Raw genomic sequence first — 24,958 nt, 5'->3', positions numbered from 1 at the left:
CTTCTTCACACATAAACATAAAACAAGGAATCTTTAAATTGTAATGTTTTATATAATAAAAAAGAAGAAAAAGACAATAACATTAAACTAAATAATTTCCCCCACGAAGTAAACTCCATGTCTTCCCTCGATCCTCCACTAGATGGCGGTAACGAGCTGAATGTGCTGTGAACGAGAACCTGAAGTTATCGCGAGGTTTCACTTGAAAATAACGCGGGAGGCAGCGCGACAGGAGCAGGTCGAGTTGAACGTAAACAAACTCAAACATCGTTTAACGCGTTGGAATCTACGATAAATGACACGTGCTCGGGCTCAGCTGCGACCCTCGGACACTGTGCACTTGGATTTAATCGCCTGGTTTCTATAAAGTCGGGATTTAAACGCGGTTAACGCAGCTTGTTGTACCGTGTGTTAGCTTAACAGCAGCTAACAGAAGCTAGCAGCAGCTCCATGGATCTGACAGAGAATTTGTCTGCTCGGGTCCTGCTGAAGAACATCCTCAGCTCCGAGACCCCCAGGACCCCCATCACCCGCAGGTCCTCATCCCTCCATTCATTCACTCATCTATACCTTTATTTGTGTTCTATGTTATGGTCGAGAGTCGAATGATTCAAATCTGGACCAGTTCGAGTTGTTGCTGTATCTGCTTAGATTAAACTGACCTGACAAACATTATAGGAAGTAAATAACAAGTTTGTATTAAGTTTGTCTTCTGTGACTGTGTTTGTAATAGAGTTTAAAAACAGAACCATCATTCAGGAGCAAGAATCAGTTTTTAAACCCAAAAATAAATAATAATGTGACAATTATAAACATTACCGATATTGACTGAGCAGATGGGAGAAAAAAAGGAAACTTACTGTCTGGAAGTGAGGAGCAAATTCCGTATAAAAATAACAACTTCATGCCAATGAAGCCAAAAATGTTTTCAAGATAAAACGTTTGTCTCAGCGACTTTGTATTGAACACATTTTAAACTGTCTTCTCTTAGTGCCGCCAAAGAATTGAGCGCCAGTGAGACCCGGCGCAGCAGTAGACTGAGCAGGAGAGATGCTGGAGCCCAGACCCCACAGGACATCCTGAGGCGCAGCTTGAAACATAACATGCGTGAGGTGAGGTGGAAGAGCAATTACTATGCAGGTGATTGTCATGTTGTTGTCGAGTCTAATGAAACCAATATATCCTGCTTCTTTTCAGAGTATAACCAGGAAGTCCTTGCCCACCACTACAATGAGGACTGCCTCTGCCGGGCCCCGGAAGATGCAGACTCCCGCCCCAACCTCAATGCTGTTTGATGAGGAAGACACACCGAGGCACATGCTCAGGAACATCCTGCTGACGGGTGCGTGGGCCTGACTTTCTTTCTGCACGCGTCATAATGCAGATGTTTGTTTTTCTTTAAAAAAAATGTCCTTTATTGTGTGATTCAGAGCCGGTGAGGTCCCCGGTGGTTCATGAAAAAGCTGCGTCAGAAGAGCCACAGCTGCCTTCAGCCGACTCCAGCATGAGCAGCAAGCGTCCCAGGTGAGCAGTGGTTGGAACAGGATGTCTCTACATTATCGGTTGTTTGTATGCCACTGGTTGAATTATGGCCTGTATGTATATATATATATATATAGTATAGCTTGATGTTTTCTTGTCTTTCAGTATTGAGCTCTCAGGGCTGGATCTGCCTGATTTAACGTTTGGCAACGCGGCAAGCGTCGCAAAGGGGCTCAGCAGAAAGAGGCCCCACCGAAGCCTTAACGTTACAGCTTTTGAAAAACGACTTAAAGGCACAAGTGGTAAGGTTAAAGCAACTTCTGATGTGATCCAACGACTGATTGTATAAGATGCTTTGAATGTTTGTTTTTGTAAATTCATACATTTACTGAGATGTTTGTATTTTGAATCATTTGAGCTGCATCAGAAAACTGTTTTATTGATTAGCTGACAGATCCTTATGTTTACAGATGTTGGAGAAGAAAGTGAAGCCTCGATATGTGATCATTCATCACTTTCCTTAACAAGGTAACATTTCACATATAGAAAGTTGACTTCTGGTAATTAGGTATTCCTGTTAACAGTGAGTATCTAATTGACTGTATTGTCTCTTTGCTCTGTTTGAAGCTCCACTTCTTTGGGTTTGAAAACCCCCTTTGTGGACATGCGGTCTGAGAGAAGGGGTCTGCAGAGGAGAGTGGCCAGCCGTAGACAAATCACAGAAGAAGAATTCGGTGCTGGTGTAAATAAATGGCATATGGGAGGCGATCATGGTGATTAAATAGCTTTTCTTAACCTAGCAAATGTTCTATTTTTCCCCCCATTTCATATTGTATGTATAACAAGTTGAAGAGAGCACTGATTATTCATTTATTAGTTAGTGATAAAATGTATGTGTCAACAGTTATTGATTTTCTTTTATCGCCTAGACCAACCACAGGATCCGGATATGACCACCTACTCTGAGGGCTTCAACCTGGGCCTAAGTGTTGTCAGTGAACCTGATATCTCAACAGATATCGTCCACTGTAACACCGCCCTCTACACAGAACCTAATTCCATCACATCCAGCTCGTCCATCGTTGCAACACAGGACAAAGGAGAGACGAGAGACATGGAGCCAACCGAGGGAGGGAGTGCAGCTGAACTTCAGAGTGAAGAAGGTGTTTCTGAGGATCAGTCAGAGAAAGATGTGGGTACAGTTGAAGAGGTGGAGATGAAGAATTCATCTGATGGCCAATACTCTGAGGAAGAGGAGAACAGAGTTGAAGCTCAAACAGAGGAGGAAGGTGCAGCTGATTCTCAAACCGAAGGGAATGCTGCAAGCAGGTCTCATTCTGAGGAAGAGGAGGTTGCACCTGAGTCTCAAACTGAGGAAGAAGATGTAGTGGATTCTCAGCCTGAAGGGGATGTTGCAGCCATGTCTGAGGAAGAGGAAGAGGAGGTTGCACCTGAGTCTCAAACTGAGGAAGAAGATGTAGTGGATTCTCAGCCTGAAAGGGATGTTGCAGCCATGTCTGAGGTAGAGGAAGAGGAGGTTGCACCTGAGTCTCAAACTGAGGAAGAAGATGTAGTGGATTCTCAGCCTGAAGGGGATGTTGCAGCCATGTCTGAGGAAGAGGAAGAGGAGGTTGCACCTGAGTCTCAAACTGAGGAAGAAGATGTAGTGGATTCTCAGCCTGAAGAGGATGTTGCAGCTATGTCTGAGGAAGAGGAGGTTATACCTGACTCTCAAACAGAGGAAGAGGAAGGGGCCATTGATTCTCAGTCTGAGGAGGCTGTTGAAGCTGGGTCTCAGTCGGAGGCAGCGGGTGATGAAGAGGAATATCAAAGTGACCAAGAAGAACCTGCAGCCAATTCTCAATTTGAGGAAGTCAAGTCTGTGGTTGAAGATGAGCAAGAGGAGGGGGAGGAAGGTGAGCAGGCCTCAGACCTGCTGGAGCACATCAGTCGAAGGGCTCAGCGCTCGCAGGGCGGCCTCATTATGCCGGTTGCAGGAGCTGTGGAAGATTTGCCAGATGCAACAGAAGAAGGTAAAGTCAAAAATATAATCTCTTACTGTAGATATTAGGGATCTTCTAATATCATTTGGGTTTTTTCCCCCACTCAACAGTTCAAAGCTTGATGGGAATAGATTACTTCACTTATCACTTAATTTAAAGTTTATATAATACAGTTTTTATTTATCCCGGACAGACTAAGTTTATATAATAATTGATGCTGTCTAATAATAATAATAATAATATACACAAACTCTTTATCAATATCCATCATAACACTGCTTTGTTTAGAACGTCATGTCTAGTTTATATTAAATATGTTTCAATGCAATCGATCAATGCAAGTTATAGATGTTTTCTTAAATAAGTGTTATTGCCTACATGTAGGATGGAGTGAGGGCAAAGCGCACGCTGCTATAGAGCCGAGCGAGAGCAGCCACCCTCTTTCTGAGATGCCTGATGTGGCTGAGTCCTCAACCCAAGGAGAAAATGACGATTCTCAGTCAGAGACAGAGTCTGAGGCTGGTAAAGAAAACCCTCCTCTTCCTCTGGAGTTGACGAATGATATCATAGATGACGACCGCCTGAGTGATGCTGCATTTGAAGAAGAGGTCGCTGCTTTGGACCCTGCTGAACAGGAAGAAGAGTGGGAGGATGATGATGGGGAAGAGAACGAGGGTCAGTGTCTCTGTCATTGTGTCTACACTTGAAGCTGATTTTGAGTCATTGGTTAAATTTGGTGCCAGGTTGATGTTGAGTTAGACTCAAGGAAATGAATGCGAGTCTATAGAGTCTCTCTTTGACACTAACTTGTGTGTGTGTTTTATTTTAAACAAATGATTAACATGTTGTAATACCATTTTCTAACCCCTCAGACTACAGGTGTGAGGCCCCAGCCTTTGTGAAAGAGAAAAGGACATTTTTCCCACTGGACCGTCAGGCCTCAACTTCTGTTCTGAAGAATATTCAAACCAGGTAAGTTGCCTTTCCATTGTAATAACACATGTTAAAATAAGCTTGTGTGTTTCGTCGGAGGTTCACAATAAAGTCAGTTTAAATGTGCTGAATGTATATTCCTCATGTTTTATGTAACTGACCTGTTCTTCTGTCTACAGCTCCACCAGTGGTACAAGTGAAGCTTTACCAGCAGCTAAACCAAAGCAAGTGCCGCGGAGGAAGAGAGCCCCGGCCAAGAAAAACACCACCCTCCCTAAGACCTACCTGATGAGCGCGTTCAGACACTTTGCAAAGGCAAAGGTCTCTGCAGATGTGTACCCTGTCCTGGATGAAGTGTAAGTAACTGTGACTACCGGACCAGTGCTGGAACAAATTGAGCACCAAGTAAATTTGTTATTTTAAGTCATTTGGAATCTCATGTTTTGCAATTTCGGGAATATGTCACTGGTGAGATAACCGATGTGCGTCATCTTTTTGACAGAATGGATAAATTCTTTGAGCGGCTGGCGGACGACCTGGAGACGTATGCAGCTCATGCAAAAAGAAAAACCATAGAGGTCGAGGATGTTGTGCTGCTGCTGAAAAGGTCAGTGTGTTGTGGGATTAAATCAGCGTGCACCAGCTCTTTCTGAAGTGAAACACATTCATATATTATTTTCTTCGCATATGACTTCCAGCTCAAACTTTCCCTTTAGGCTTAGATGCAATTAATGAACAAATAACACACGCAGCAGACGCAGGGCAACAATGGCCATAACTACACAGTCCTAAGACGTTAAGTAAATATCCCAGTGAAGAAGAGCAATAGTTATCGAGACGGTTGTGATGCTGCTAGACCTAACGTATGGAGTTAATTTTTCTAAATGAACAGGACAAAAGAGAAAAAACAACTCTGCAACACAAGTATTCTAGTGACCACTAGATGGCAACCTTGAGCTGCATGTGGCGTGTGAAGATGGGACATGAGTGTGAAGAAGGAGACTTTTACTCTGAAATCTCCCTCTGATACACAACACTAATCTATGGGACTGCTGTGTGTTTTGTGTCACTCTGCAGGCAGGGTCATGTGAATGACAAGGTGCCGGTGGAAGTGCTCATTGAGAAATATCTTCGCATGGAGCAGCGCAAGCTCTTGATCCCCATCGCGACGAGTGGAAATGTTGTCATCCCTAAAAAACAGATTTGAATATTTCATGTACAGCCTTATGCTTTTTATTTGGTTTCATCTCCGGCCTCTTCACATTGTTTTTACATGCATTTGTTAGCAATGCTGTTATTTTGAATGTTACGTTTTGTATAGATTTGTACATATTTGTTAATATATTCAACACTAACAACTAAATTGTTTGTGATGTTTATGAATTTTTCTGTCTTGGCTTTTTCTGTAATGACATAATGTGAGTGTTGATTATTTGGTGGTATCGGTGATGAACACATGTATTTGTCAATTTTCTTAATTTATCTCTTTATGCACATGATTTCTTGTCTGACAGCATAAAAGAAAGAGTCTTTGAAAATGGATAAATATTGAAATAAAGTTCCCTGTCTCTTTTCTTTGTGCTTCATTTTTAGCCATTAAGAACTAACACCTCTTTGATATTTGAAGTTTACTATCACCAGCAGAGCATTAGTATGTGAACATGAGAGGACAGAGATGTATTAAAGACACATTAAAGCTGAGCTGATGAATCCAGAGATTAATGCCGTACACATCTTAATTAAATTTAACCTTCAACAGTCAATATCCCTTAATCTTGGTGTTAATCTTGGCGTACATACAAGAGCTCATCTACTCTGCTGATTAAATTATGATAAATTAGTCTTCAGTGATGGTGGAAATTAAACCGAGGCAGTGGAACCACTGGGTGGAATGACCGGTAGAGATTTTTTGACTAATGTGCAAAAAAATCAATAAAGACCAAACCAATATAGATAGCAGGAAATATTTATAAATACACTGGTTTAATTTGGGAACATAGCAGCTTGTGTGTCAAATCTTGCCCCTGCGACTTGAATATTCAACCTCACAAGAAAAGCATGAAAACACTAAAATAATTGTAAAATCACACTATGTAAAAGATTTGATTAAACCCAATATAACAGATATAATGTGCATCCCAAATGCTAAAAGCTTACAAGTAAGAAGATATTTTCTAATACAATAATATAAACACTTTCATTCAGTCAGTGTTGAAGCGTCGTTTTTACTAGACTATTTAATAACCTGTTGTGGCTCTGTAAGATAATTTCTGACCCTTGTTTCAGAATATAAATCATTAAACTTCATAACATTATTATTTCTCATTCACCTCTTTTTATTTCCCACTATTCCCTGGGAATGAAACCCCTCCCGTGCAGCAGGGGGCGCTGGTTGTGAAATGACCCTGTCCATGTCTGCCCCTCATGAAGACAGCTAGCCTGCTAGCTAACAACAACACAAGATCCCGGTCGACTACCGTTATAATTAAACCCAACACAAAGGTGAGTGTGGCGCTGAATACACAAGCAGGTAGCGAAATGGCGACACAACACGTGAAACACGCGGCACGTGTGTTACCGCCTTGCTCACTGACGCGCGGTGTCTGTGGTTCTTTCCACGACCTTTTTTTTTGTTTGGCTCAGATTAGCTGCTACAGGAACTCGGCTAACTGGACAGCTAGCTCGGGGGAGTTAGCCACCGAGCTAACGTGGGCTCGTGTGGTTTATTTGACTAAAGAACCAGGTTCTGGTGTCCACGTGTGTCTCTGCTCTGAAAGCACAGGCTCTGTTTACCTGCGGCTGAAGCAAGGAGCCAAGTTAAAAGTGTATAAACACTACTTTATCTGTGTTGCTAGCAGGTTGACTACCTGCTACTGTCACCGCCTTCATCCCCTGTCTGACTCTGTGTCCCCAGAAACAACAACCTCCTTCAAGTGAACACGTATATTAACAGAAGGGTTCACACGTCCAGACTTTAGGTTAAAAGCTTGATGCACATTGTGTGTTTCCTCAGTGGATTTCAGGAATGAGAGGACACACGTCCTGGGCCTTCATTACATGTTTTATTAAAGTTAAACTTTATGGCTAATTCGATGCTGCAGTTTGGTTTGATATATGACATGATTTATGTTATTTATACTTGTTTTTATTTCAGATGAATCAATGCAGGAGGTGACAGTATAATATAATATATTCCAGCATAATATCTTTAGAAAAATATCTATTGTGAAGATTGTAATATTCATCTGTGCAACCAAGAACTTAAAAAAGTAGCTTCAGCACAGTTTGTGTGTTTTGGTGGAAACTATTAGACAATCAGTGTTTTTTGTAAAGTCTGTGACTAAGTTGTCTGTTGTCGGAGTCAGGATGGTGTGAATGAATTAATGAATGAATGAATGGATAATATATATAATTTGATATGATGTATAAGTGCAAGGTCGTGAGTTAATCTAAACATGAGGCATAGAGATGTAGACAGTGAGGTTAGTGGTGAATTTTATGGCTGGAAAAGCAAACTGGTTCTTAAAATGTTCACAAATCCAGTTTTGAACCAGCACTATGACTTGGTTGGTTTGATGGATGAGGGGTGTTTGTCTAAGGGAACATTTACGTGCTTTCATCCAAGACTTCTTACTTACTTAGATTTAAAATGGCCTTTAATTCAATTTTTTCCTGAGTTCATCTGTTTTCATACTCTGAGTAAACATTACTCAATTCAGCGGGGGTCAGTTTCAGGCCACTGTCATGTTATAGCATTGTATGTATTTTAACACACATTTTTTCCCCATCCCTAATTAGTTAAATATGGCTAGTTCTATATATCAGTATCACAGTATTATAAATCAAACTCAAGTAAATGAATGTCAACTAATGATTTACAGGCCTTCAAAACAGTGATCTGTGCCAATGACTACCAGTACAAATGTGTTGTTCTGTTTTTCAGCCCTCACAATGGCATGAACAGTATCAAGGGGAACTCTGGTGATCACGTGCAAAACGTTCCTTTGTTTGTATCTTAAAATACTTTCGTTGATTGACGGAAACTTACCATCTTGGCAAATGTGGATTTTAGGTCATTGTTGTTTCAGAGGTTCGTGTCCTTGGGAGATGGATTGAATCCAATTGTATTCCAGCTGAGCAGCATACTCATTTCAGTCGAAAAGACTAATCCACCTTTTGATTGGAACATCGCTCAAGTGAAGTAAATCATTGAAGAAAGTTAGTTTGCCAAAAGCCTGTCAGTGTTGCACATCAGAAACTTGATGTGAACTAGTGCAGTGCACGACTGCACGTTCTAAACACGCCTGTTGTTTGCTTGACGTGTGCTCATGACTGTTCCCGTTTCCCCCTCCTGAAACTGTACCATTGAGTCGAGGCGAGTAAAAACCCCAACTGAAGAAACAAATGTTGCTGTGATCAACAACGTCACTTAAGTTTCAACACAAATTACACACTGCACTTAATAAACACAATTAACAAGTGTGAAGCCGATAAGATGAACTGTTCTCGAGATATGACAACGACCGACAGACAGAGGTTTCTGGAATTAGTAGAGAGATAGTTCAACAAGGAGTTCAGGCAAACCAGATTACTCTCTAAAATTGTAAACTCTGAACTTTCCAGGGGAAATAACATTCTAATTTTGTGAGAGTGTAGTTCCTCTGCTGTGGTGTGAAGCTAAATCCCCTTTTGAAGTTTTAATATCACTTTGAGTCTGGCAGGTCAACATGTCAAGTGTTAGTGTTGTAATGGTATGACGCAGGTGACTGGAGACATTAGATATGCATTGAGTTCCCTCCTCCCTTTAACCTCCCATGCCTTGTGAAGTGAGGGGGGGGGGGGGGGTTGCTAATGCTTTTCTTGGCCCGTCAAATCCCCTTCAGTGTAATTGTGAGTCTGCACAAAGTCGAGGTTGCGAGCGAGGCAAGCTGATCGCTGCAGCAAAATCAATAGTTCATACCTTTCTGAGATTGAGTTTTTAGGAAAGGAAGAGCACCATGACCAGGGGCAGAATATGAAATCACTCCCACAGAGGCCCAGCACGCGCTGTGCAATCGATCCCCGGGCCCTGTACCAATTATAGTTTTAAGGTTTGTATGTGGCTTACTGCAGTCCTCCAAGACCAAAGCTTTGGAAATAGACATTGTGTTCACCGACACTTCGACAAGGGATTGCAATTTTTTTTCATCCCCCTTGGAAATTGCCGTCTGAAATGGCTCCACACCTCCTGTCTTTAATTTGGAGCAGAGATTGATTTGATCTGTGGAGTGAAATGTCAGGAGAGAAAAGGCATTGTGGTCGTACCTGCCACCTTATGTATTATGTTCTCACCGATAAACGTTCGGGAATTTCAGAGATATGGAGGAATGTGTTAATGTTTTGGTTTTCTCGCTGTGTCATCTTGCTTTCTGGAAAACGTAGCTCACATTAGTTGAATTAGTGCTGATTTCCAAGGCATGTCAATGAAGTCTGCACCTACAATGTGACGTCTCAGTGGATTAGATGAGATTTGCATCATGTGGTTGTAGTTGTGCTTTTAGTAACTGGGTTAGTGCAGCCACAACCGTGAGATCTAGTCCGTCTGGTTTCCCAGGGTCAATGTAGAAAAGTAAAAACATCAGATTGAAGGATTCAGAGAATAGAGTTCTTGTTTGTTGAATATCTTCGCCATCTACTGTGAAGAGATTTTACTTGTAGCCATTGTAGTTTGCACAAACCTTGCCAGGTATAACTTTTTTTTATTATTATTGGACCCACAGATAATCAATGTACTGTGTATTGGTGATAAGTGTATAGATCGTCTGGTTAACGTTCAGCTGACAACTGTAAAAATGTATTCGCCTTTATCCTTTGACCTCTTCTAGTGGTAGCTTGTGTTTTCGGAGACTGATGTGTTCTTGATTCTTACAAAGTGACGTCGTTGCAGCCGTCACGTTTGAGGAAGCTGCTCATTCACTGTGAATGTGCCTACGTGAAAAAATGAACACGATTTGCTTTTGAGGTGCAGTTTGTTTGAGTGATCACAGTGATAGGGGGAAATATTCAGTTGACAGTTCCTCAATTCTGCTCTGACACAAAGTGAAGAGAGCGATCACTTAACTGTGACGCTGACATCAACACGCTGTGATCGCGTGTGTGTGGGTAGCGTGGGAACGCTGGACTTTGCCTCTGCTAATAAAACAAAACTACAGATTGTTTCTGAATGTTCATACACTGAATGATTATTTGTAAAGAAAAACTGAGGTGTATTTACTGAATACTGCTACAACTTTAAGTTATTGTGATATTTTATTGTTAAAAGAGACTGTTACTGGGCTATTTCACTGTAAATTAACTTGCTCTCTTTAATCCGGTGTGCGTCTTCTTCAGCCCAATACTCAGGGTTTTCATTCCTTTCTCTCCATCTAACCTCTTTTTGTGGCAATTTATCTCCTCGCGTTGGTCCTGCAGACGTTTGGTCAATCTTTCATTCGCCACCTGTTTTTCCATTTGGCTTCTCTATCACTTGACTTTTCATTTTCTTCTCCTGTGTCACCTTCCTCTATCTTCATCGTCTCACTCCATCTTACCGGTGGCCAGTGTTGAGGAATGGGACAGATTGGTTGGTTCTTCATTCATTGAATTTTGTAAAGCCAGTCTTTGAACCGGGCAGAACCAGTCATCTGTCGTTGGTCGTTTTATGTTGTTTAGACTCGGTGGCCTTTTTTATACAGGCATGAACGTTGCATTATTACCCCCCCTCAGTGTCCTGTGTGGTAGAAACATGCTGTGGGAGCAAAAAGCTGGCAGCAGTTTGTCACACAAGCAAATATTCACAGGATGAATGTGAAAGCCTTGTAAAAAGCCTTTTTAGCTCAAGAATGGAACTGACCCTTTGAGAGATGGACACAAAACTCAGCATCAAATAGTCTTAGCTGACCAGTTTTTAGGGAACCTTGGATTTAACGAGTGCCTGCGGCCCCCCCCCACCAAAGTCCTGTGAGACGACTTGTTTATTTACAGTTCATTTTTGAGACTTAATTGCAATTGTAGAGGTTATTGATCTTAAAAGAGACGTGAGCCATTGATCTCCTGCTGTCCCCCGATGGGTCAGGGCCCATTCTCCTCTCCTCATCACCACAGACCCACGCAGCAGACCGTGGGGCCACATGAATTAAAAGACACTGGATTAGTGGAAGTTGCTGAGTTTGTGTGTCGCATCACAATAAGTTGTGCTTTGTCTAAGGCATGGTTTTCTGGGATTGCTGTCCTCTGTTCAAGGTTCAAAGGTTCAATGATGAAAAGGTGCAAAGGCTTCGATGTCATGTGCAGAAAGAAACAAGTTAAGGAGTTTGTGTTTGAAGAATGAGTTTCAAGTTTAACCAGGCTTTCTGGAGATGGGATTAATTCCTCGTCTCATCAGTTAATCACACCCGCATTGTCTGTTTCCTAGGGGGCAAACTGCTTCCATCTGGCCTGTGCGGATGCAGATGGACGTCAGGACAGCACGTTGACGAGTGGAAGTGACGGATTCATCCCCCTCACCCTCTTGCCCCCACACCTTCTGTCACGCTGGCAATGTCAAGAGTCCCGAGTCCCCCTCCCCCTGCGGAAATGTCCAGCGGGCCAGTGGCCGAGAGCTGGTGCTACACACAGGTAAAAGTGACCCCACAGAGCACGCTCTTGTCACCACTTGTGTTTTGCTGACTTCATACGTGTGTTTTGTGTGTTTACCCACCAGATCAAAGTGGTGAAGTTCTCTTACATGTGGACCATAAACAACTTCAGCTTCTGTCGTGAGGAGATGGGTGAAGTCATCAAGAGCTCCACCTTCTCTTCAGGGGCCAATGACAAGCTGAAATGGTGAGTGGGAAAGATGCTGCCGGGTTTCATCTTATTCAAATGTCCAGTATTTTAGAATAAGAAACATCTACAAAGTCCAACGTGTTGTCTGTCTTTTTGTCCTTTTTCTTTTATATCTACCGCCAATTTTAAAGTATCAAGTTTCAAAGCAGAACCTTGTGACTTCTCAGATCTTTTTGTCCATATGATTAATGCATTACTAACTCTATCCCCTTTACTAGAGATCTTAATTTCTGAAACTTTCACCACGATCAGGTGTTTGCGAGTGAATCCCAAGGGCCTGGATGAGGAGAGTAAAGACTACCTGTCCCTCTACCTGCTGCTGGTCAGCTGTCCGAAGGCCGAGGTGCGCGCCAAGTTCAAGTTCTCCATCCTCAACGCCAAGGGAGAGGAGACCAAAGCCATGGGTGAGTCAGCTGCATACAACAAACTCTCTAGCTGTGATCGAGGCCATTAAAGAGTCATATGGACTTGTACTTTTTAAAGATTACTTGGACTTATGTCTTTGACTTCTGTGTCCCGGCTGTCTGCAGAAAGCCAGAGAGCATATCGCTTCGTCCAGGGGAAGGACTGGGGCTTTAAAAAGTTCATCCGGAGAGACTTCCTCCTAGATGAGGCCAACGGTCTTCTACCTGACGACAAGCTCACGCTGTTCTGTGAGGTAGCTCCCTCCTCTGGTTCAACCTTTTATTTTTAAAGCACACAAAGCGTTCTGTCTTGCATCTCATTGAATCTCTCTCTCTGCCCCAGGTGAGTGTAGTGCAAGACTCAGTCAACATATCTGGTCAGAACACCATGAACATGGTGAAGGTGCCTGACTGCCGGCTAGCAGACGAGCTGGGGGGGCTGTGGGAGAACTCGCGTTTCACAGACTGTTCCCTTTGTGTGGCCGGTCAGGAGTTTCAGGCCCACAAAGCCATCCTGGCAGGTACAAGCCTCAGTCACTTCTATTGTCTTTGCTCTCACTCTGCCCTCTGACCGACGTTTATTCCCACAATTACTCACACATTAATGTTTTATCCTGTTGTCCTAATCTTTCTCCACAACCCTGCTTTCAGCCCGCTCCCCTGTATTCAGCGCCATGTTTGAGCACGAGATGGAGGAGAGCAAAAAGGTGAGCCCAATGTCCTGGAGCTTCTTTACTCTTAGAAATAAATTTGTTTTGTTCCAGCTCAGACTTCCACTGCTGTGTTGAAGGGTTAAAGTGAGTAAAGGATTGTGTGCTGTCAACTGGCCGCAGCACAAAGCTGTTTGGTGAAACTGAATGATAGCGCCCACCTGGAATGAAATTGTCCTGCTGTACACGAGGGCCAGGATTCATCCTTCACTGACAAAGCCGCAGAAGCAGAGAATTGCTTTTTTTCCTATTTGTGCACGTGACTGCAAGAAATGAAATTGCAGGAGAAGCCGCTCTGATGTTTTTGAAATCAAGGTCGTCTGAAGGAATCAAACATTTCAAAATGTGGAGTTTTTTATTTCCCTGAGAAGCAATGGATAGAATACGGGGCAAACATGTATTTCAAATTATGTTTTGAATATCCAGCAAATAGAACCAAATTGTTCTGGTATTATATCCAATCAATTATTCATTGAATTATCATGAAAAAAAAATATGAATTAATAATAATAATGCTATAATAATTCAGATAATTGGCTTAAGTGATACAAGATGGATATATATGTCTTTCTTTGCTGTGAGATTACTTTTTCCTGTTCGTACCTTCTCCATCACAGCAGTTGCAGCTTGTGTCACGGTGAATTGTTCTGGTCTAACTCTGCTTCGTTCTTTGTCGTCAGAACCGCGTGGAGATCAACGACGTGGAGCCCGAGGTGTTTAAAGAGATGATGTGCTTCATCTACACAGACAAGGCTCCCAACCTGGACAAGATGGCTGACGACTTGCTGGCAGCAGCTGACAAGGTGATTCATTTCTACATTCATGTATTTGTCCAAGAAGCCTTCATTTGATGGTAACTGGACTCGGTTGTAGATCGTTGAAGAGGTCTCATGTCTCATCATTCATTTATGTCAAATAGACAATCTGCTTCCTCCTACACCGGCAAGAGCCTGGCCAGTGGATGTGGATGGTCGTGTGATGTACTGTGATATGATTTTCAATTCTGTCAGTTTGGATCCTGTCGCAGTAAACCATCAGGATTACAAGAAACAGTTGGATGATTTCACGCTGATCGCACTCCTCGGACTGTGAAACCAAATGGGAGAATTACTTCTAGGCTCAGTTTCCCTCAGAGGTCGAGCATTGAAATGTTTATTCTTTAGTCCTGCATCTTAAAAACTAAATATATATTTGAGGATTCGCTGTCATTTTGAACTGAAAGATCATTTCTGTGAATAATTGAATCGCAATGAAGAAGGGAGGTGTGTTAACCTTCTCTCCTCTCTTTGCTAGTATGCTCTGGAGAGACTGAAGGTCATGTGCGAGGACGCTCTGTGCACCAGTCTGTCTGTGGAAAACGCTGCTGAGATCCTCATCCTGGCCGACCTGCACAGCGCCGACCAGCTCAAAACACAGGCCGTCGACTTCATCAACTAGTGAGTTCACCAAAGGAAGGAGCTTTTCACCACTTCTAATTGAGTTTCAAGCAGCGTTTCACAAACTCATCCAGCGTCCGCTGCACATTTTGTCTCTGTCGATTTGTTATATTTCTCTCCTCTTTATCTCCGCATCATTACCGACTGTGGCAGCACCCGGTCTCTTCTTTTCCACTTATGTCTTGGTGTCACAGTTAATCAAATTTCACATGTCCCTTCCTCAAGTAGTCTGTCGGATATTATTAAACCCTGTAGAGGCTTTCTGAGGGATCAGGGCAACCTGACTCCTCACTCGGTCGGCCGTCCCCTCCTCTGTTGACTCAGACGAACGTGTGATCAAACGTAACTTAGGACATGTGTCGGCAGAATGTTCATCTCACACAAATCTCCCCAGATTGCTTTTTTCCCCTCGCCACATGGTTCAGGATTTAAATTCACAGAACTGAAACAACCAGTAGATTAGTGGATTGACAGAGAAAATAATTAAATATCAAATAGTTTTATGAATAGTAATTTGCCAATGAAAAATTTAAATCTACATCTTTAACTTCTAGACTTCTGACACCTGCAGTTCTGCAATTTCTTTGAGATGCTGCTGATCCAAGGAGAAAAGAGTCTGAATAATTAAATAATTAACGTAAAAGTGAAACAAGAGATATTACAATTAAAACATGATGTTGATCTGATTAGTGAGGTTTGTCAATCTACCACAGACTCTCACATTCGACTGTCGGGCTCTGGAAACTCGCTAAATGATTTCCTTCAGACTTAAGTCTTCTCTCACATCAGCTGTGACAGCGATGAATCCTGGCTCCTTGACTCATGACTTCAGTTCAGTCTGGTTGTGCAATAAAGACGACGGCAAACGCTTTCATCATTTCCTGTGCAGCAGGAAAGCACATTACACGAGTCTCCAGTGTAGCTCCCAGCTAAACAACTGTGAGAGACTTAACCGGACTAGTATCTTAAAAAATATGATCTTGCATTTGTTTAATCAAGAAAATAATCGATGATGAACATAATCCTTAAGATGCTGCGCTGTATTTATTTACACAAATAGATTTCCCCTGACTGTTGTCTCTCTGTCTCTCTTCCTCGTCCTCCAGCCACGCCGCCGAGGTGATGGAGACCGCCGGTTGGAAGTCCATGGTCGCGTCTCATCCTCACCTGGTGGCCGAGGCTTACCGCTCCCTGGCGTCCGCTCAGTGCCCTTTCCTCGGACCCCCCCGCAAGCGCCTCAAACAATCCTAACAGCCTCGAAGCAAGGCGTCAACATACTCATACGCACCTACACACATACACCCCCCCTCTCGAACACAAAGGGACAAACCTTCCCCTCGCTGTTACCTACTACACTACCTACAGCCTCCCCCAAATCTCCCCCTTCTGCCCCATCCAAACCTGCTGTATTTAGTCTCTTCTAAAGATGGAGGGAAGAAGAGGAGGAGGAGGAGGAGGAGGAGGAGGAGGAGGAGGAGGAGGAGGAGGAGGAAGACAGGGACAGGTGGGCTTGTGAAGTGGATGTTTGTCGTTTACAAAAGAACCACAACAACCTTCCCTTTTCTCCTCGGCTCTGGCATAGTGAGATCTGACGTTGTGCTCTTTTCCGCTTGTGAAAATGAAATCCTTCGATGTCCAACCAGTTCCTACTTTGGAATCCGATCAGAAGGACGAACTGGACACGAGAACCCAGCGAAGAGACGAGTGTCTAGACATTTCAAAGGCTCAAAGGAAAAGTGCAGATAAATTAAGTCTAAACTGTCGACTTTAATCATCAGGCTTCTTTTCACGCAGTTCTTAGAGTTTGGAGTTGAGCAGGTGGAGAACCCCTGATCTTAAGGACATATGGGTCCATGAGGGACTGAAGAAGAAGACGTGGGCCTGTTGGTTACAAACTAGAAGCCCCCCCCGCACCCCCGAGAAAGACAACCAAGGGCTAGTCACAAAGAAGCAGAAAATGGGACAAATCAAAATCATTTTCCTAAATGATGTTGGGAAAACATTGCACTAAAGTCACAGGTTACACCTTGTCAACCCTTACCAGCAGTAATGTAGAAATACTGTCGGCAAGCACACATAGAAGCGAGCTTCATGGACTCAAGACGCAGCTGGACCACCAAGAACAAGTTCCCTTTAAGAAGATTTATCAGCAAGTGACAAAAACAACACAGACACTCCCATACAGAACTCTCCAAGCCTCATCTGCGTCCGTTTTCATTTAAAAAAACAACAGAATTAAAAGCCAGTGATGAGAGGATACAGGAAAAACAGCAACGCACAACTGGATGTCATTCTTGGGGGAACAGTATTTTGTGTGTGGATCTGTCTTTGTAGCCCTTGAGAGAAAATGCAATCCAAGGTGTCGTCAGACAAACAAGTGGTGGAGAAATTAAATGTCCAGAAATAGTCAAAAAACAACATTAGGATTCAGTCGGGCATGTTAATGTTCTTTAATGACAAATTCCTTATTTGTTCTTTTTCCCCTCAGAACTGTCATTTCTATTTTTTTCATAGGAATTTGTACAGACACTAGTGTTTTTGAAGCTATGTAAAACAAAAAGCATTTTGGAACATGAAATTGAGAGAGCGAGAGAAGTGGACGAGTGTTTTCTTTGCAGGCATGAAGACTGAGGGGGGAAGTGAAATTGAATTGAACACGTTTTAATGTTCAGAAAAGACAGAATGTGAAACAATGGAGAACCACATGAAATACATTTGAAGTTATCATTTGAAACCTGATGGGAAATGGTAAATCGAAAGAAGGAACCATCGTTGTTTCTTTCCTGTAGATATCGCTGGTCATGAGAAGTGACACTTAGTTGTTGCCATTTTTTGTTCCCAAAAAAAATAAACCACAACTATTTTGTATTGAATGCAATGCAAACATTTGTCTGGGTATTTTTGTGTAAACTAATGTGATGAATTTTTTTACCTTTAGTTGTCATTAAAAAAAACCTGCGGAAGTTTCACTTGGAATTTATCATGAAACCAAAATATCCAGAACACAAACGCTGTCATCCTGTGCATTTGGGGCTAGTCGCCATGGAGCCGCCCATACATGCACTCGGTCAATCATGATGACTCGCCCTGTTTGTACAGCATCAAATAGTTAATTAAAATCACCAGTTACACGTCAACAAACATCAGTGTGAGAAGAATTACCCCTAAAATGACAGAAACCATTTTTGAGAATATGTTTTTTTAAATTTAGGTCCACTAACATGCAGGAGGTTGGGTCTATGACCAATATGACAGACAGCCACAAGGGGACAGTCAAGAGGAATTGGCCTCACTTTTGGGGAGCACTCATGTCGTCCTCTTTATAGTCACAACAGAAAGTTGTCATTAAGTTAAAACCAAGCAGCTACCATCTAAAATCTACAGTTGTGTTTTATTCTAAACACTTAACTTGTGTATGTGTGTCAACCTTCAGGTTTACGATGGTCCAGAGTTAACTGAAGCTCAGACCTTTGGATGATTTGTAGTTTAGTTGTCGCCATTGAAGCAAAAGCCACAACTGACATCAGCAAATCTGTAAATCCCCCAAATTATTCCAGGACCCCTTCTGATCTCTGGTCCCCCTGAAACATTCACCTCATCCGAGCCTTGAGCGCAGAATCTTACCTATGACACAGCTTCCCAAAGGGGAAGGTGACATTTTCTAATTTCTTGTTCTGTTCAATCACAAGTCAAAAACCCAAAGATATATAATCTTGAAAACGATAAAGGACAGTTTTTCATGAGCAGCCGGACACAAGTAAAGATGTTTTTTTCTAAAATTATCAAATTTTATAAGTTTTTAATCAATGAATCAACTTATGTTCACCTATAGAGTGAGAAGAATTCTAAATTACAGCCCTAGTTATGTGCATGTCTTTAAAGAAAGCAGGCTAATAGAACTCTTTTAGTCTACAATGAGAAATATATTGTGCTCAAGCATGTTAATCACAGTATTTAGTAAAATGCAAGACTTGAACATATTATATCGAGAGAAATGCTACATTTGATGATCCCTTCAAAAACATCCACCACAGTGTCAGTACAGCTAGAAACTGGATCTACTGAGGCATCAACCTCCTGTGGGCAGGAGGGCACCTGGATTGTGGTCACTGTAGTCGGGACAGACTTTCTGGACCAGCCTGTAGTCCGTGCTGTAGAAAGACACGTAGATGCAGACGACCTGAAAGGGTTTGGAGCACATCCAGGTGACGTGGCTCTGGGTCTGCTCCTGGTCGCACGTCTTCGATGGGTCATAGTTACACAGCATCACCTTCTTGTTGCGTTCGGTCTTCTCGTAGTCCACCCTGCAGCTGAACGTCTTGGAGTCTTTGGGGTTGACCACACTTTGGCGCTCCAAGTCGAACTCCACCTCTTTCATGGGAGGCACGAGGCTGATGGAGACGTTGCCCACACCTGTGGAGTTGTGGCGGAAGTACACTCCGAGGGAGCCGTTCCCGTGATCCACGATCTTCCCCATTATCAGCAAGTTCAGTTTGACCGTCTTGATGTTTGAGTAGAAGTCCCCCCAACTAAACTTCCTGGAGAATTTAGAAGTTCCCTGAACCTTCGTTATCGGCTGAGACTTGATTTTTAAGGACGAGTTGGAGTGGGACTTGGAGTTCCCTCCAAGTATTTCCCAAAGTCCCTGTTTTGAAAGAGGGATGAAGGGGCCGATGGGAAGTTTGGTGTTTTGAATCAGTCTCTGAGTTTGAGGTTCCTGGTCCTTCTGTGAAGAATCCTCCTGGTCTCCGGGGAGCTCAGCTGATGCTCCGAGGTCCGAGGTGAAGACGCCATGATGGCGTTGCCCAAGGACCAACTACAGACGTAAGGGAGGAATTAGACATCAGGTACAACTGGAAGTAAATTTAAAACAACAAAACAAAAAAGAAAGGCTAAACCTGGCGTTCCAATTCACAAAAAAATCTGTAACTAAGAAGGAAGGAAAACCTACATCAGAAACATCAGGATGGAAAATAGTTAGAGACGTACGGTCATAAATAATGTTCTTAAAAATCCAAAATCAACAGGTCTGTAATAATCTTTGTGATTTCCCTGTACACAGGATGAATTTATAAAAATGCATCACAATTTAAATAGTTTATAATGAATTTTTGCATGTAAAACTGGAAAATAACAATTTAGAGCCCTATAATGAAAATCTGCAAAAGCTAGATGGAAACAATTGCATAAAGAAGTTAATGTAAGTGTCAGTGCTCTGTATCTAGGGAATACACTTTACTTTCCTTACATCTAATTTGTGTTTAGTGTCTCCGGCTTTTCTTTACTCACCAAACAAAAGATTCCTCTCTGAAGGATCCACGTGAAGCAGCGGCCGGCGAGCAGCTTCATGTTGCATCAAATCTTACAAGAAGATCCATCCACTCTCACGTGAAGCTGGTTAAAGAATAAGAGTTGAGTTGTGGAAATTCCACGTTGAACAGATACATCCACATGAAACACCAGCAGGAGCCTGTATGTGTGTGTGTGTGTGTGTGTGTGTATGTTTGTCTGTGTGTGAGAGAGAGAGAGAGCTGCAGCCTCAGCATCACACACTGAGAGGTTTTCTCAGATCTGGAGATTTTCAACACTTTTAATTTATCTCTGCTTCACCCCTTTCTCACTCTCTCTCACTCACTCACTCACACACACACACAGACACACACACACACACAATTCTTTAAGAATATGCAATGTTAACACTATCACACTGTAGCCCCCCCCCCCCCCCCCCCCCACACACACACACTGACAATCATCTTGCATTAATTTCTGGTTGATTGAAAAATATTCATTTTTCCCTATCATGCTGCGTACAAGGCAAATGTAACACTGCCATCTTGTGGCCAGATACAATAAGTGCTGCCACAGTTGATGAGACTTTACCAACATAGACTCCAGTTCATGAGGCTCAGGAAAGGAAAGTGTCTTCTGTTAGAGACTAAATACAGGATCCAGAATAATCCTGTAACGTCTTCACAGAGGAAGGTGTGGAGCTAATCATGATGGATGCACGACAGAGACCTTCAGCAAAGGAATGACGGGTGGCACTCGATTACACAACGGGCCCGGCCCTGAATACAATCAAGAGTTTAAATAGCTCGCTATAAAAGGATTGGCTGAAACTTTGATATATAAGTGTTCAATCTGTGACGCCAACGGTCATGTTTTGGCACTGACATAAAGCCAACGCAACATTCACAGTGAGGCGGTGTTGCTTCATGAATCCAGCTGTATTGTGTTGTTAATTGTTTAATTATTTAATTATTTAATGACTCATTTATACATTTTATTATTGTCACTTTGGAAAGTGTGCTCCAGTTTCAGTTTGTGTAACCTATAATAGGCCCAATAGTTTAACGTGTCAGGTGCATTAAAAGAAAAGGCAGATTCTTGATCGATAAAGTGGTAACGTGATGCTTACAGATCTGGTAGTTTTCCAGTCTGAGCTCTATGAGAATAATGTATCTCACCGCGAGAAAAGCACGACAGACGTTAGAGTCCAATGATGACTTACAAAATCATCAGCAATGATGAAGATGCAGCTTTTGTTCTACAGTTCTGCCTCTTCCACTCTAATGGATCAATGTCTTAGTACTGTTTTGACTATTTTCTGTGCACTTAGCTGATGAAATCTCAAAGTTCATGAACTTGGTAATTCCACCTCGTGTTGACCAGTATTGGTGCAACTGGGTGCTGAGTGATGCCAGACAGCAGACGTTTCCCCTCGGCTTTCTGGTTTGTTCCCTGTTTATCAAATTGTATGAAAAACTTCCTTTTTAACTTCTTGTTGTTGCACTCTGAGCCCTGTTGCTGACTGGGTAACCCTCTCTAGGGCTAATAATTAAACCTCTAAGACAACTCCGGTCTAAGAAACTCATTATTTTAAAGCTCATGATAAATTTCCGCGACAAACTTGGCGTCACGAACAGGATCCCTTGAAAGATCGTCTGGACGCTAGAAGTCTTCGGTGGTTGGCCACCTGGGAGAGAAAGATCTTCTAAATCTCTGATATTTAAGAGACGAGAGGACCGAAGTGACTGGGGTTCCAAAGACCTCTCTTTGGTCATCTTATATCTGGTGGGATGTTGAAATTCAGATTTTTCATGATTGCTTAGAGGCTTTCTCAAATAGAAAATCAACAGATGGGAAATAACAAGGTTATTGTTTTATGGGGTGTATTAGTCATTGTCTCTGGATTATCATTTTTAATGACGTTTATCTGACCCATCCTCAAACAATCCAAGTGAAGTGGGGACTGGAAACTGTGAGGGGGGAGCAGGCGGAGAGTGAAACACAAACACAAACACGCTCATGCAAGGAAGAACAGCTTACTGTACTAGCAGCACACACACATACATATAAATTTGATGATTGCGTTAGGCCTCAATTTGTTAACCTCCTAACCTCCTTTCCCCATGTCACAAACCACACATGAGCAGCTGTTTGTATATCAGTGACATCTTCCTATAAATACCTCACCTGATCTGCTCTCCATGTCACATGCTCGCGCCCCCCCCCCCCCCCTTTCTCTGATTTGATGCACACTGATTCATTGCATTGCACCTTCCATCTGACAGACGCACCAGATCCCGTTTGAATCTGTTTTAGAATTTTTCCGAGGATTCTCTGAACGTGTCCAATGTTTGTTTTTTTGGGACAACGGGGAAGGACACGACTGTGCTGCTGAACTTCCAGTCCAGTGTTCACCATGACCTGACCTCTATGAAGAACCTCTTTCCAACTCTGACCCTCTGTGTAGATCATTCCGCCTCACGTGACCCTGTCTCTGGTACTAACTGTGTTGGTTTTACTGTTTGTTCAGATAACCACGTTCTCCTCTCAAGTTCTCTTCCCCATCACCTCTCAGCCCAGACAGCACAGAACTATGCCAATTGGCTCCTGGTAAAACACTCACAGTCCACACTGACTCCAGTTATGCATTCGGTGAGACACATGATTTTGACGCCCTTTGGCAAAATAGAAACTTCCTCACATTTTCTGGTAAAAAGAAAGCTGTCTGCCATTTTGCTCCCAAAGACTGTTGCTGTCTGCAAATGTCTTCACATACACGTGCCACGGATGTGGTGTTTCGGGGCAAAGCCAAAGCGGATGCAGCTTCTAGAGCTTGCGGCCCAGTTACCACTTTCTCTTTCACACACACACGCAGGTGGCTGTACTCACATCTGTCCTCCTCTCTCTCCGCAGTACAGTCCACTGTTACTCCTCCTGAGATCTCCTTATGGAAGACCTCTGGTGCTCTGTTCCGAACAAACCTTGTCTGCCAAAGCATTTCTTCCCTCAGTATGCTGAGTTAGCATAACCCAGCAACGGTTACCTTTTGTGTCCTCATCGCTATGCATCTTATGTTCTAGAACCTCTCCATGATAGATGTTAACATTCTCCTTTTAAACTTCTCGTTGTTGCACTCTGAGCCACGTTGCTGACTGTGTGACCCCCTGCAGAGCTAATAATTAAACCTCTAAGACAACTCCGGTCTGAGAAACTCGTAATAAAATCAAATCTCATGATAAATTTCCGCGACACCACTGTTTGCACTTAATTGCTTCCCGTGCTTAGTAACTTCCACCAGCTGAGAACACGTGCTCTGGATCTTTTGTGAGACTTTTAAAAGAGAGCGTAAAAAATGCATGAACCCTGATTAAAGTGGGATTTATACCTTTTATTTCTTTGACCTCTTTTATTCTGCTCTATTTAATATCTTTTGTAATAATAATACAATTGATTGTTTTTAATGATCCTGCTCGGCACATTGACTGAATGACGTTTCTTTGCTCGTGGCTCAGGTCAAATTGCAGAGTTTTGTTTGTCTCTAGGATTCGGTTTCTAAGCCCTGGTTTACGAAAAGGAAGGAGATTAAAACACGATCAAATGTCGCTCATTGTTCGTGACTGACCTATTTGAATGTGTTTCCTTAATCTGCAGTGCGTTGACCACCTTAGAGATAAACTTGTGTTTTTGTGGACATGCATGGAAACAGCCAATAAAGTCAAGTTCACTTTCCCCATAGCCAATCAGAAGCTTCAGCCCGCTTCCTCACGTACAGGTGAGTTAGATGCTGAAGGTGAAAGGTCAAAACACCATTTTTACCTTAGCACCCAATGGCAGCAAAGTTATCGTAGTGACAAATTTTACGTTAATGTTGTGTTCACCTGTTTATTATTGATTAAAAAAAACAGCACTGAGGTCAGACGCCATTTACTAGCTCATGTGCTGATTCATTGCACAATTGAGTTGAGCTTCTAGCTTGTAGCTAACTTGGGATGCTAATTATTCTCCATGTGAAACTCCATTGACTTGTGATTACAAGTGTTAGCGATAAATGTCCGCTAGCTTAAATGCTAATGGATGCTATGTAAAATCACTGCGGTCACAGTGGCTCTTGGTGGTCTTACGGCAAAGGTCATTATTTGGTTTTCACACAAGAGTTTAACCAGTATAATAAAATGGAATAATAGATGTGTTTTTTTATCAAATTAAGGGCAAAGTTGTTCTTTGTCATTATATCACTCATAACGTGCCTCATATTTAATAATATTTTTTTTAAAGCCTTGAGAGGTGACACAGATATTTCACCTCTCTCTTGTTCATGGTACCTCCCACTGTCTGTACGTCAAGTTTCAGAAGACATGAACAAGCCTGAGGAGATATATCTTTATGTAAACGTTAGTTCTTAAAGTAATCTTTACCGTAAGACTTGTGTAACAGGGGGTTTGAACCAATGATGGGAAACCCTGGGTACACGGCTGCTTCTCGCAACCTACTAGTCGGACAGGTTTCTGGTATGAAGACAGAATTTGTTAAAGAAATTTTCTATATCATCACTTCCCATCAGGTGAATGGAGTTTGTCCTGTTGGTGACATTTCCCAGACAGACATTGAAGCTGTGGTGAAGGATAATCTTCACTGTTTATGCTGGCTGTGGGGCCGCTCTAACAGTGAGCTTCAAGTCAACTTTAACCTTTATCAGGTGTTTTTTGAGTTTCATAAAGTCTTCTTACGATGGGCTGAGACTCCAGAGGAGATCTCTGTATACACAAGTATCCACACCTCCATCAAGTGTGGCAGGGTTGAACCACACCTACCACCACACATACAGATCCGAAGGCAGATAATATACAAACTCT

At 42.5% G+C, this 24,958-nt stretch overlaps 3 protein-coding genes and 1 long non-coding RNA gene across 7 annotated transcripts; 2 read left to right on the top strand and 2 right to left on the bottom strand.

The window, feature by feature from the left end:
• Nucleotides 1-215: 215 nt before the first annotated feature.
• On the top strand, nt 216-5,991 carry cenpt (centromere protein T). Its single transcript, XM_053413237.1, has 13 exons — nt 216-536; nt 992-1,112; nt 1,198-1,342; nt 1,431-1,524; nt 1,648-1,784; nt 1,953-2,010; nt 2,110-2,255; nt 2,412-3,515; nt 3,870-4,160; nt 4,358-4,457; nt 4,598-4,774; nt 4,921-5,025; nt 5,496-5,991. Exons 1-13 carry the CDS (start codon nt 451-453, stop codon nt 5,623-5,625), a joined length of 2,694 nt encoding a protein of 897 aa, XP_053269212.1. The 5' UTR covers nt 216-450; the 3' UTR covers nt 5,626-5,991.
• LOC128426393 (uncharacterized) lies at nt 1,902-9,031 on the bottom strand. 4 transcript variants are annotated; one of them, XR_008333263.1, is made up of 5 exons: nt 8,467-9,027; nt 3,864-4,112; nt 3,207-3,482; nt 2,841-3,092; nt 1,902-2,726 (listed from the first exon to the last, which is right to left on the bottom strand). It is a non-coding gene; the product is annotated as an uncharacterized LOC128426393 (long non-coding RNA). The 4 variants fall into 4 exon arrangements; XR_008333262.1 differs by having other exon boundaries at nt 2,841-3,482; nt 3,864-4,109; nt 8,467-9,031; XR_008333260.1 differs by having other exon boundaries at nt 2,841-3,482; nt 8,467-9,030.
• LOC128426389 (speckle-type POZ protein) lies at nt 6,815-17,697 on the top strand. The gene is made up of 10 exons (XM_053413238.1): nt 6,815-6,920; nt 11,851-12,053; nt 12,139-12,260; nt 12,516-12,667; nt 12,794-12,921; nt 13,011-13,188; nt 13,319-13,374; nt 14,058-14,180; nt 14,671-14,813; nt 15,920-17,697. Exons 2-10 carry the CDS (start codon nt 11,976-11,978, stop codon nt 16,062-16,064), a joined length of 1,125 nt encoding a protein of 374 aa, XP_053269213.1. The 5' UTR covers nt 6,815-6,920; nt 11,851-11,975; the 3' UTR covers nt 16,065-17,697.
• On the bottom strand, nt 16,431-20,431 carry LOC128426390 (neurexophilin-1). Its single transcript, XM_053413239.1, has 2 exons — nt 20,103-20,431; nt 16,431-19,629 (listed from the first exon to the last, which is right to left on the bottom strand). The coding sequence occupies exons 1-2, from the start codon at nt 20,160-20,162 to the stop codon at nt 18,883-18,885; spliced, it is 807 nt and encodes a 268-aa protein (XP_053269214.1). The 5' UTR covers nt 20,163-20,431; the 3' UTR covers nt 16,431-18,882.
• Between the last annotated feature and the right edge of the window lie 4,527 nt (nt 20,432-24,958).

This window comes from Pleuronectes platessa, chromosome 21 (assembly GCF_947347685.1).
Source record: "Pleuronectes platessa chromosome 21, fPlePla1.1, whole genome shotgun sequence".
NCBI lineage: Eukaryota > Metazoa > Chordata > Actinopteri > Pleuronectiformes > Pleuronectidae > Pleuronectes > Pleuronectes platessa.
Note: the sequence above shows the minus strand (reverse complement) of the source record. Positions and strands in the feature narration are given on the sequence as shown.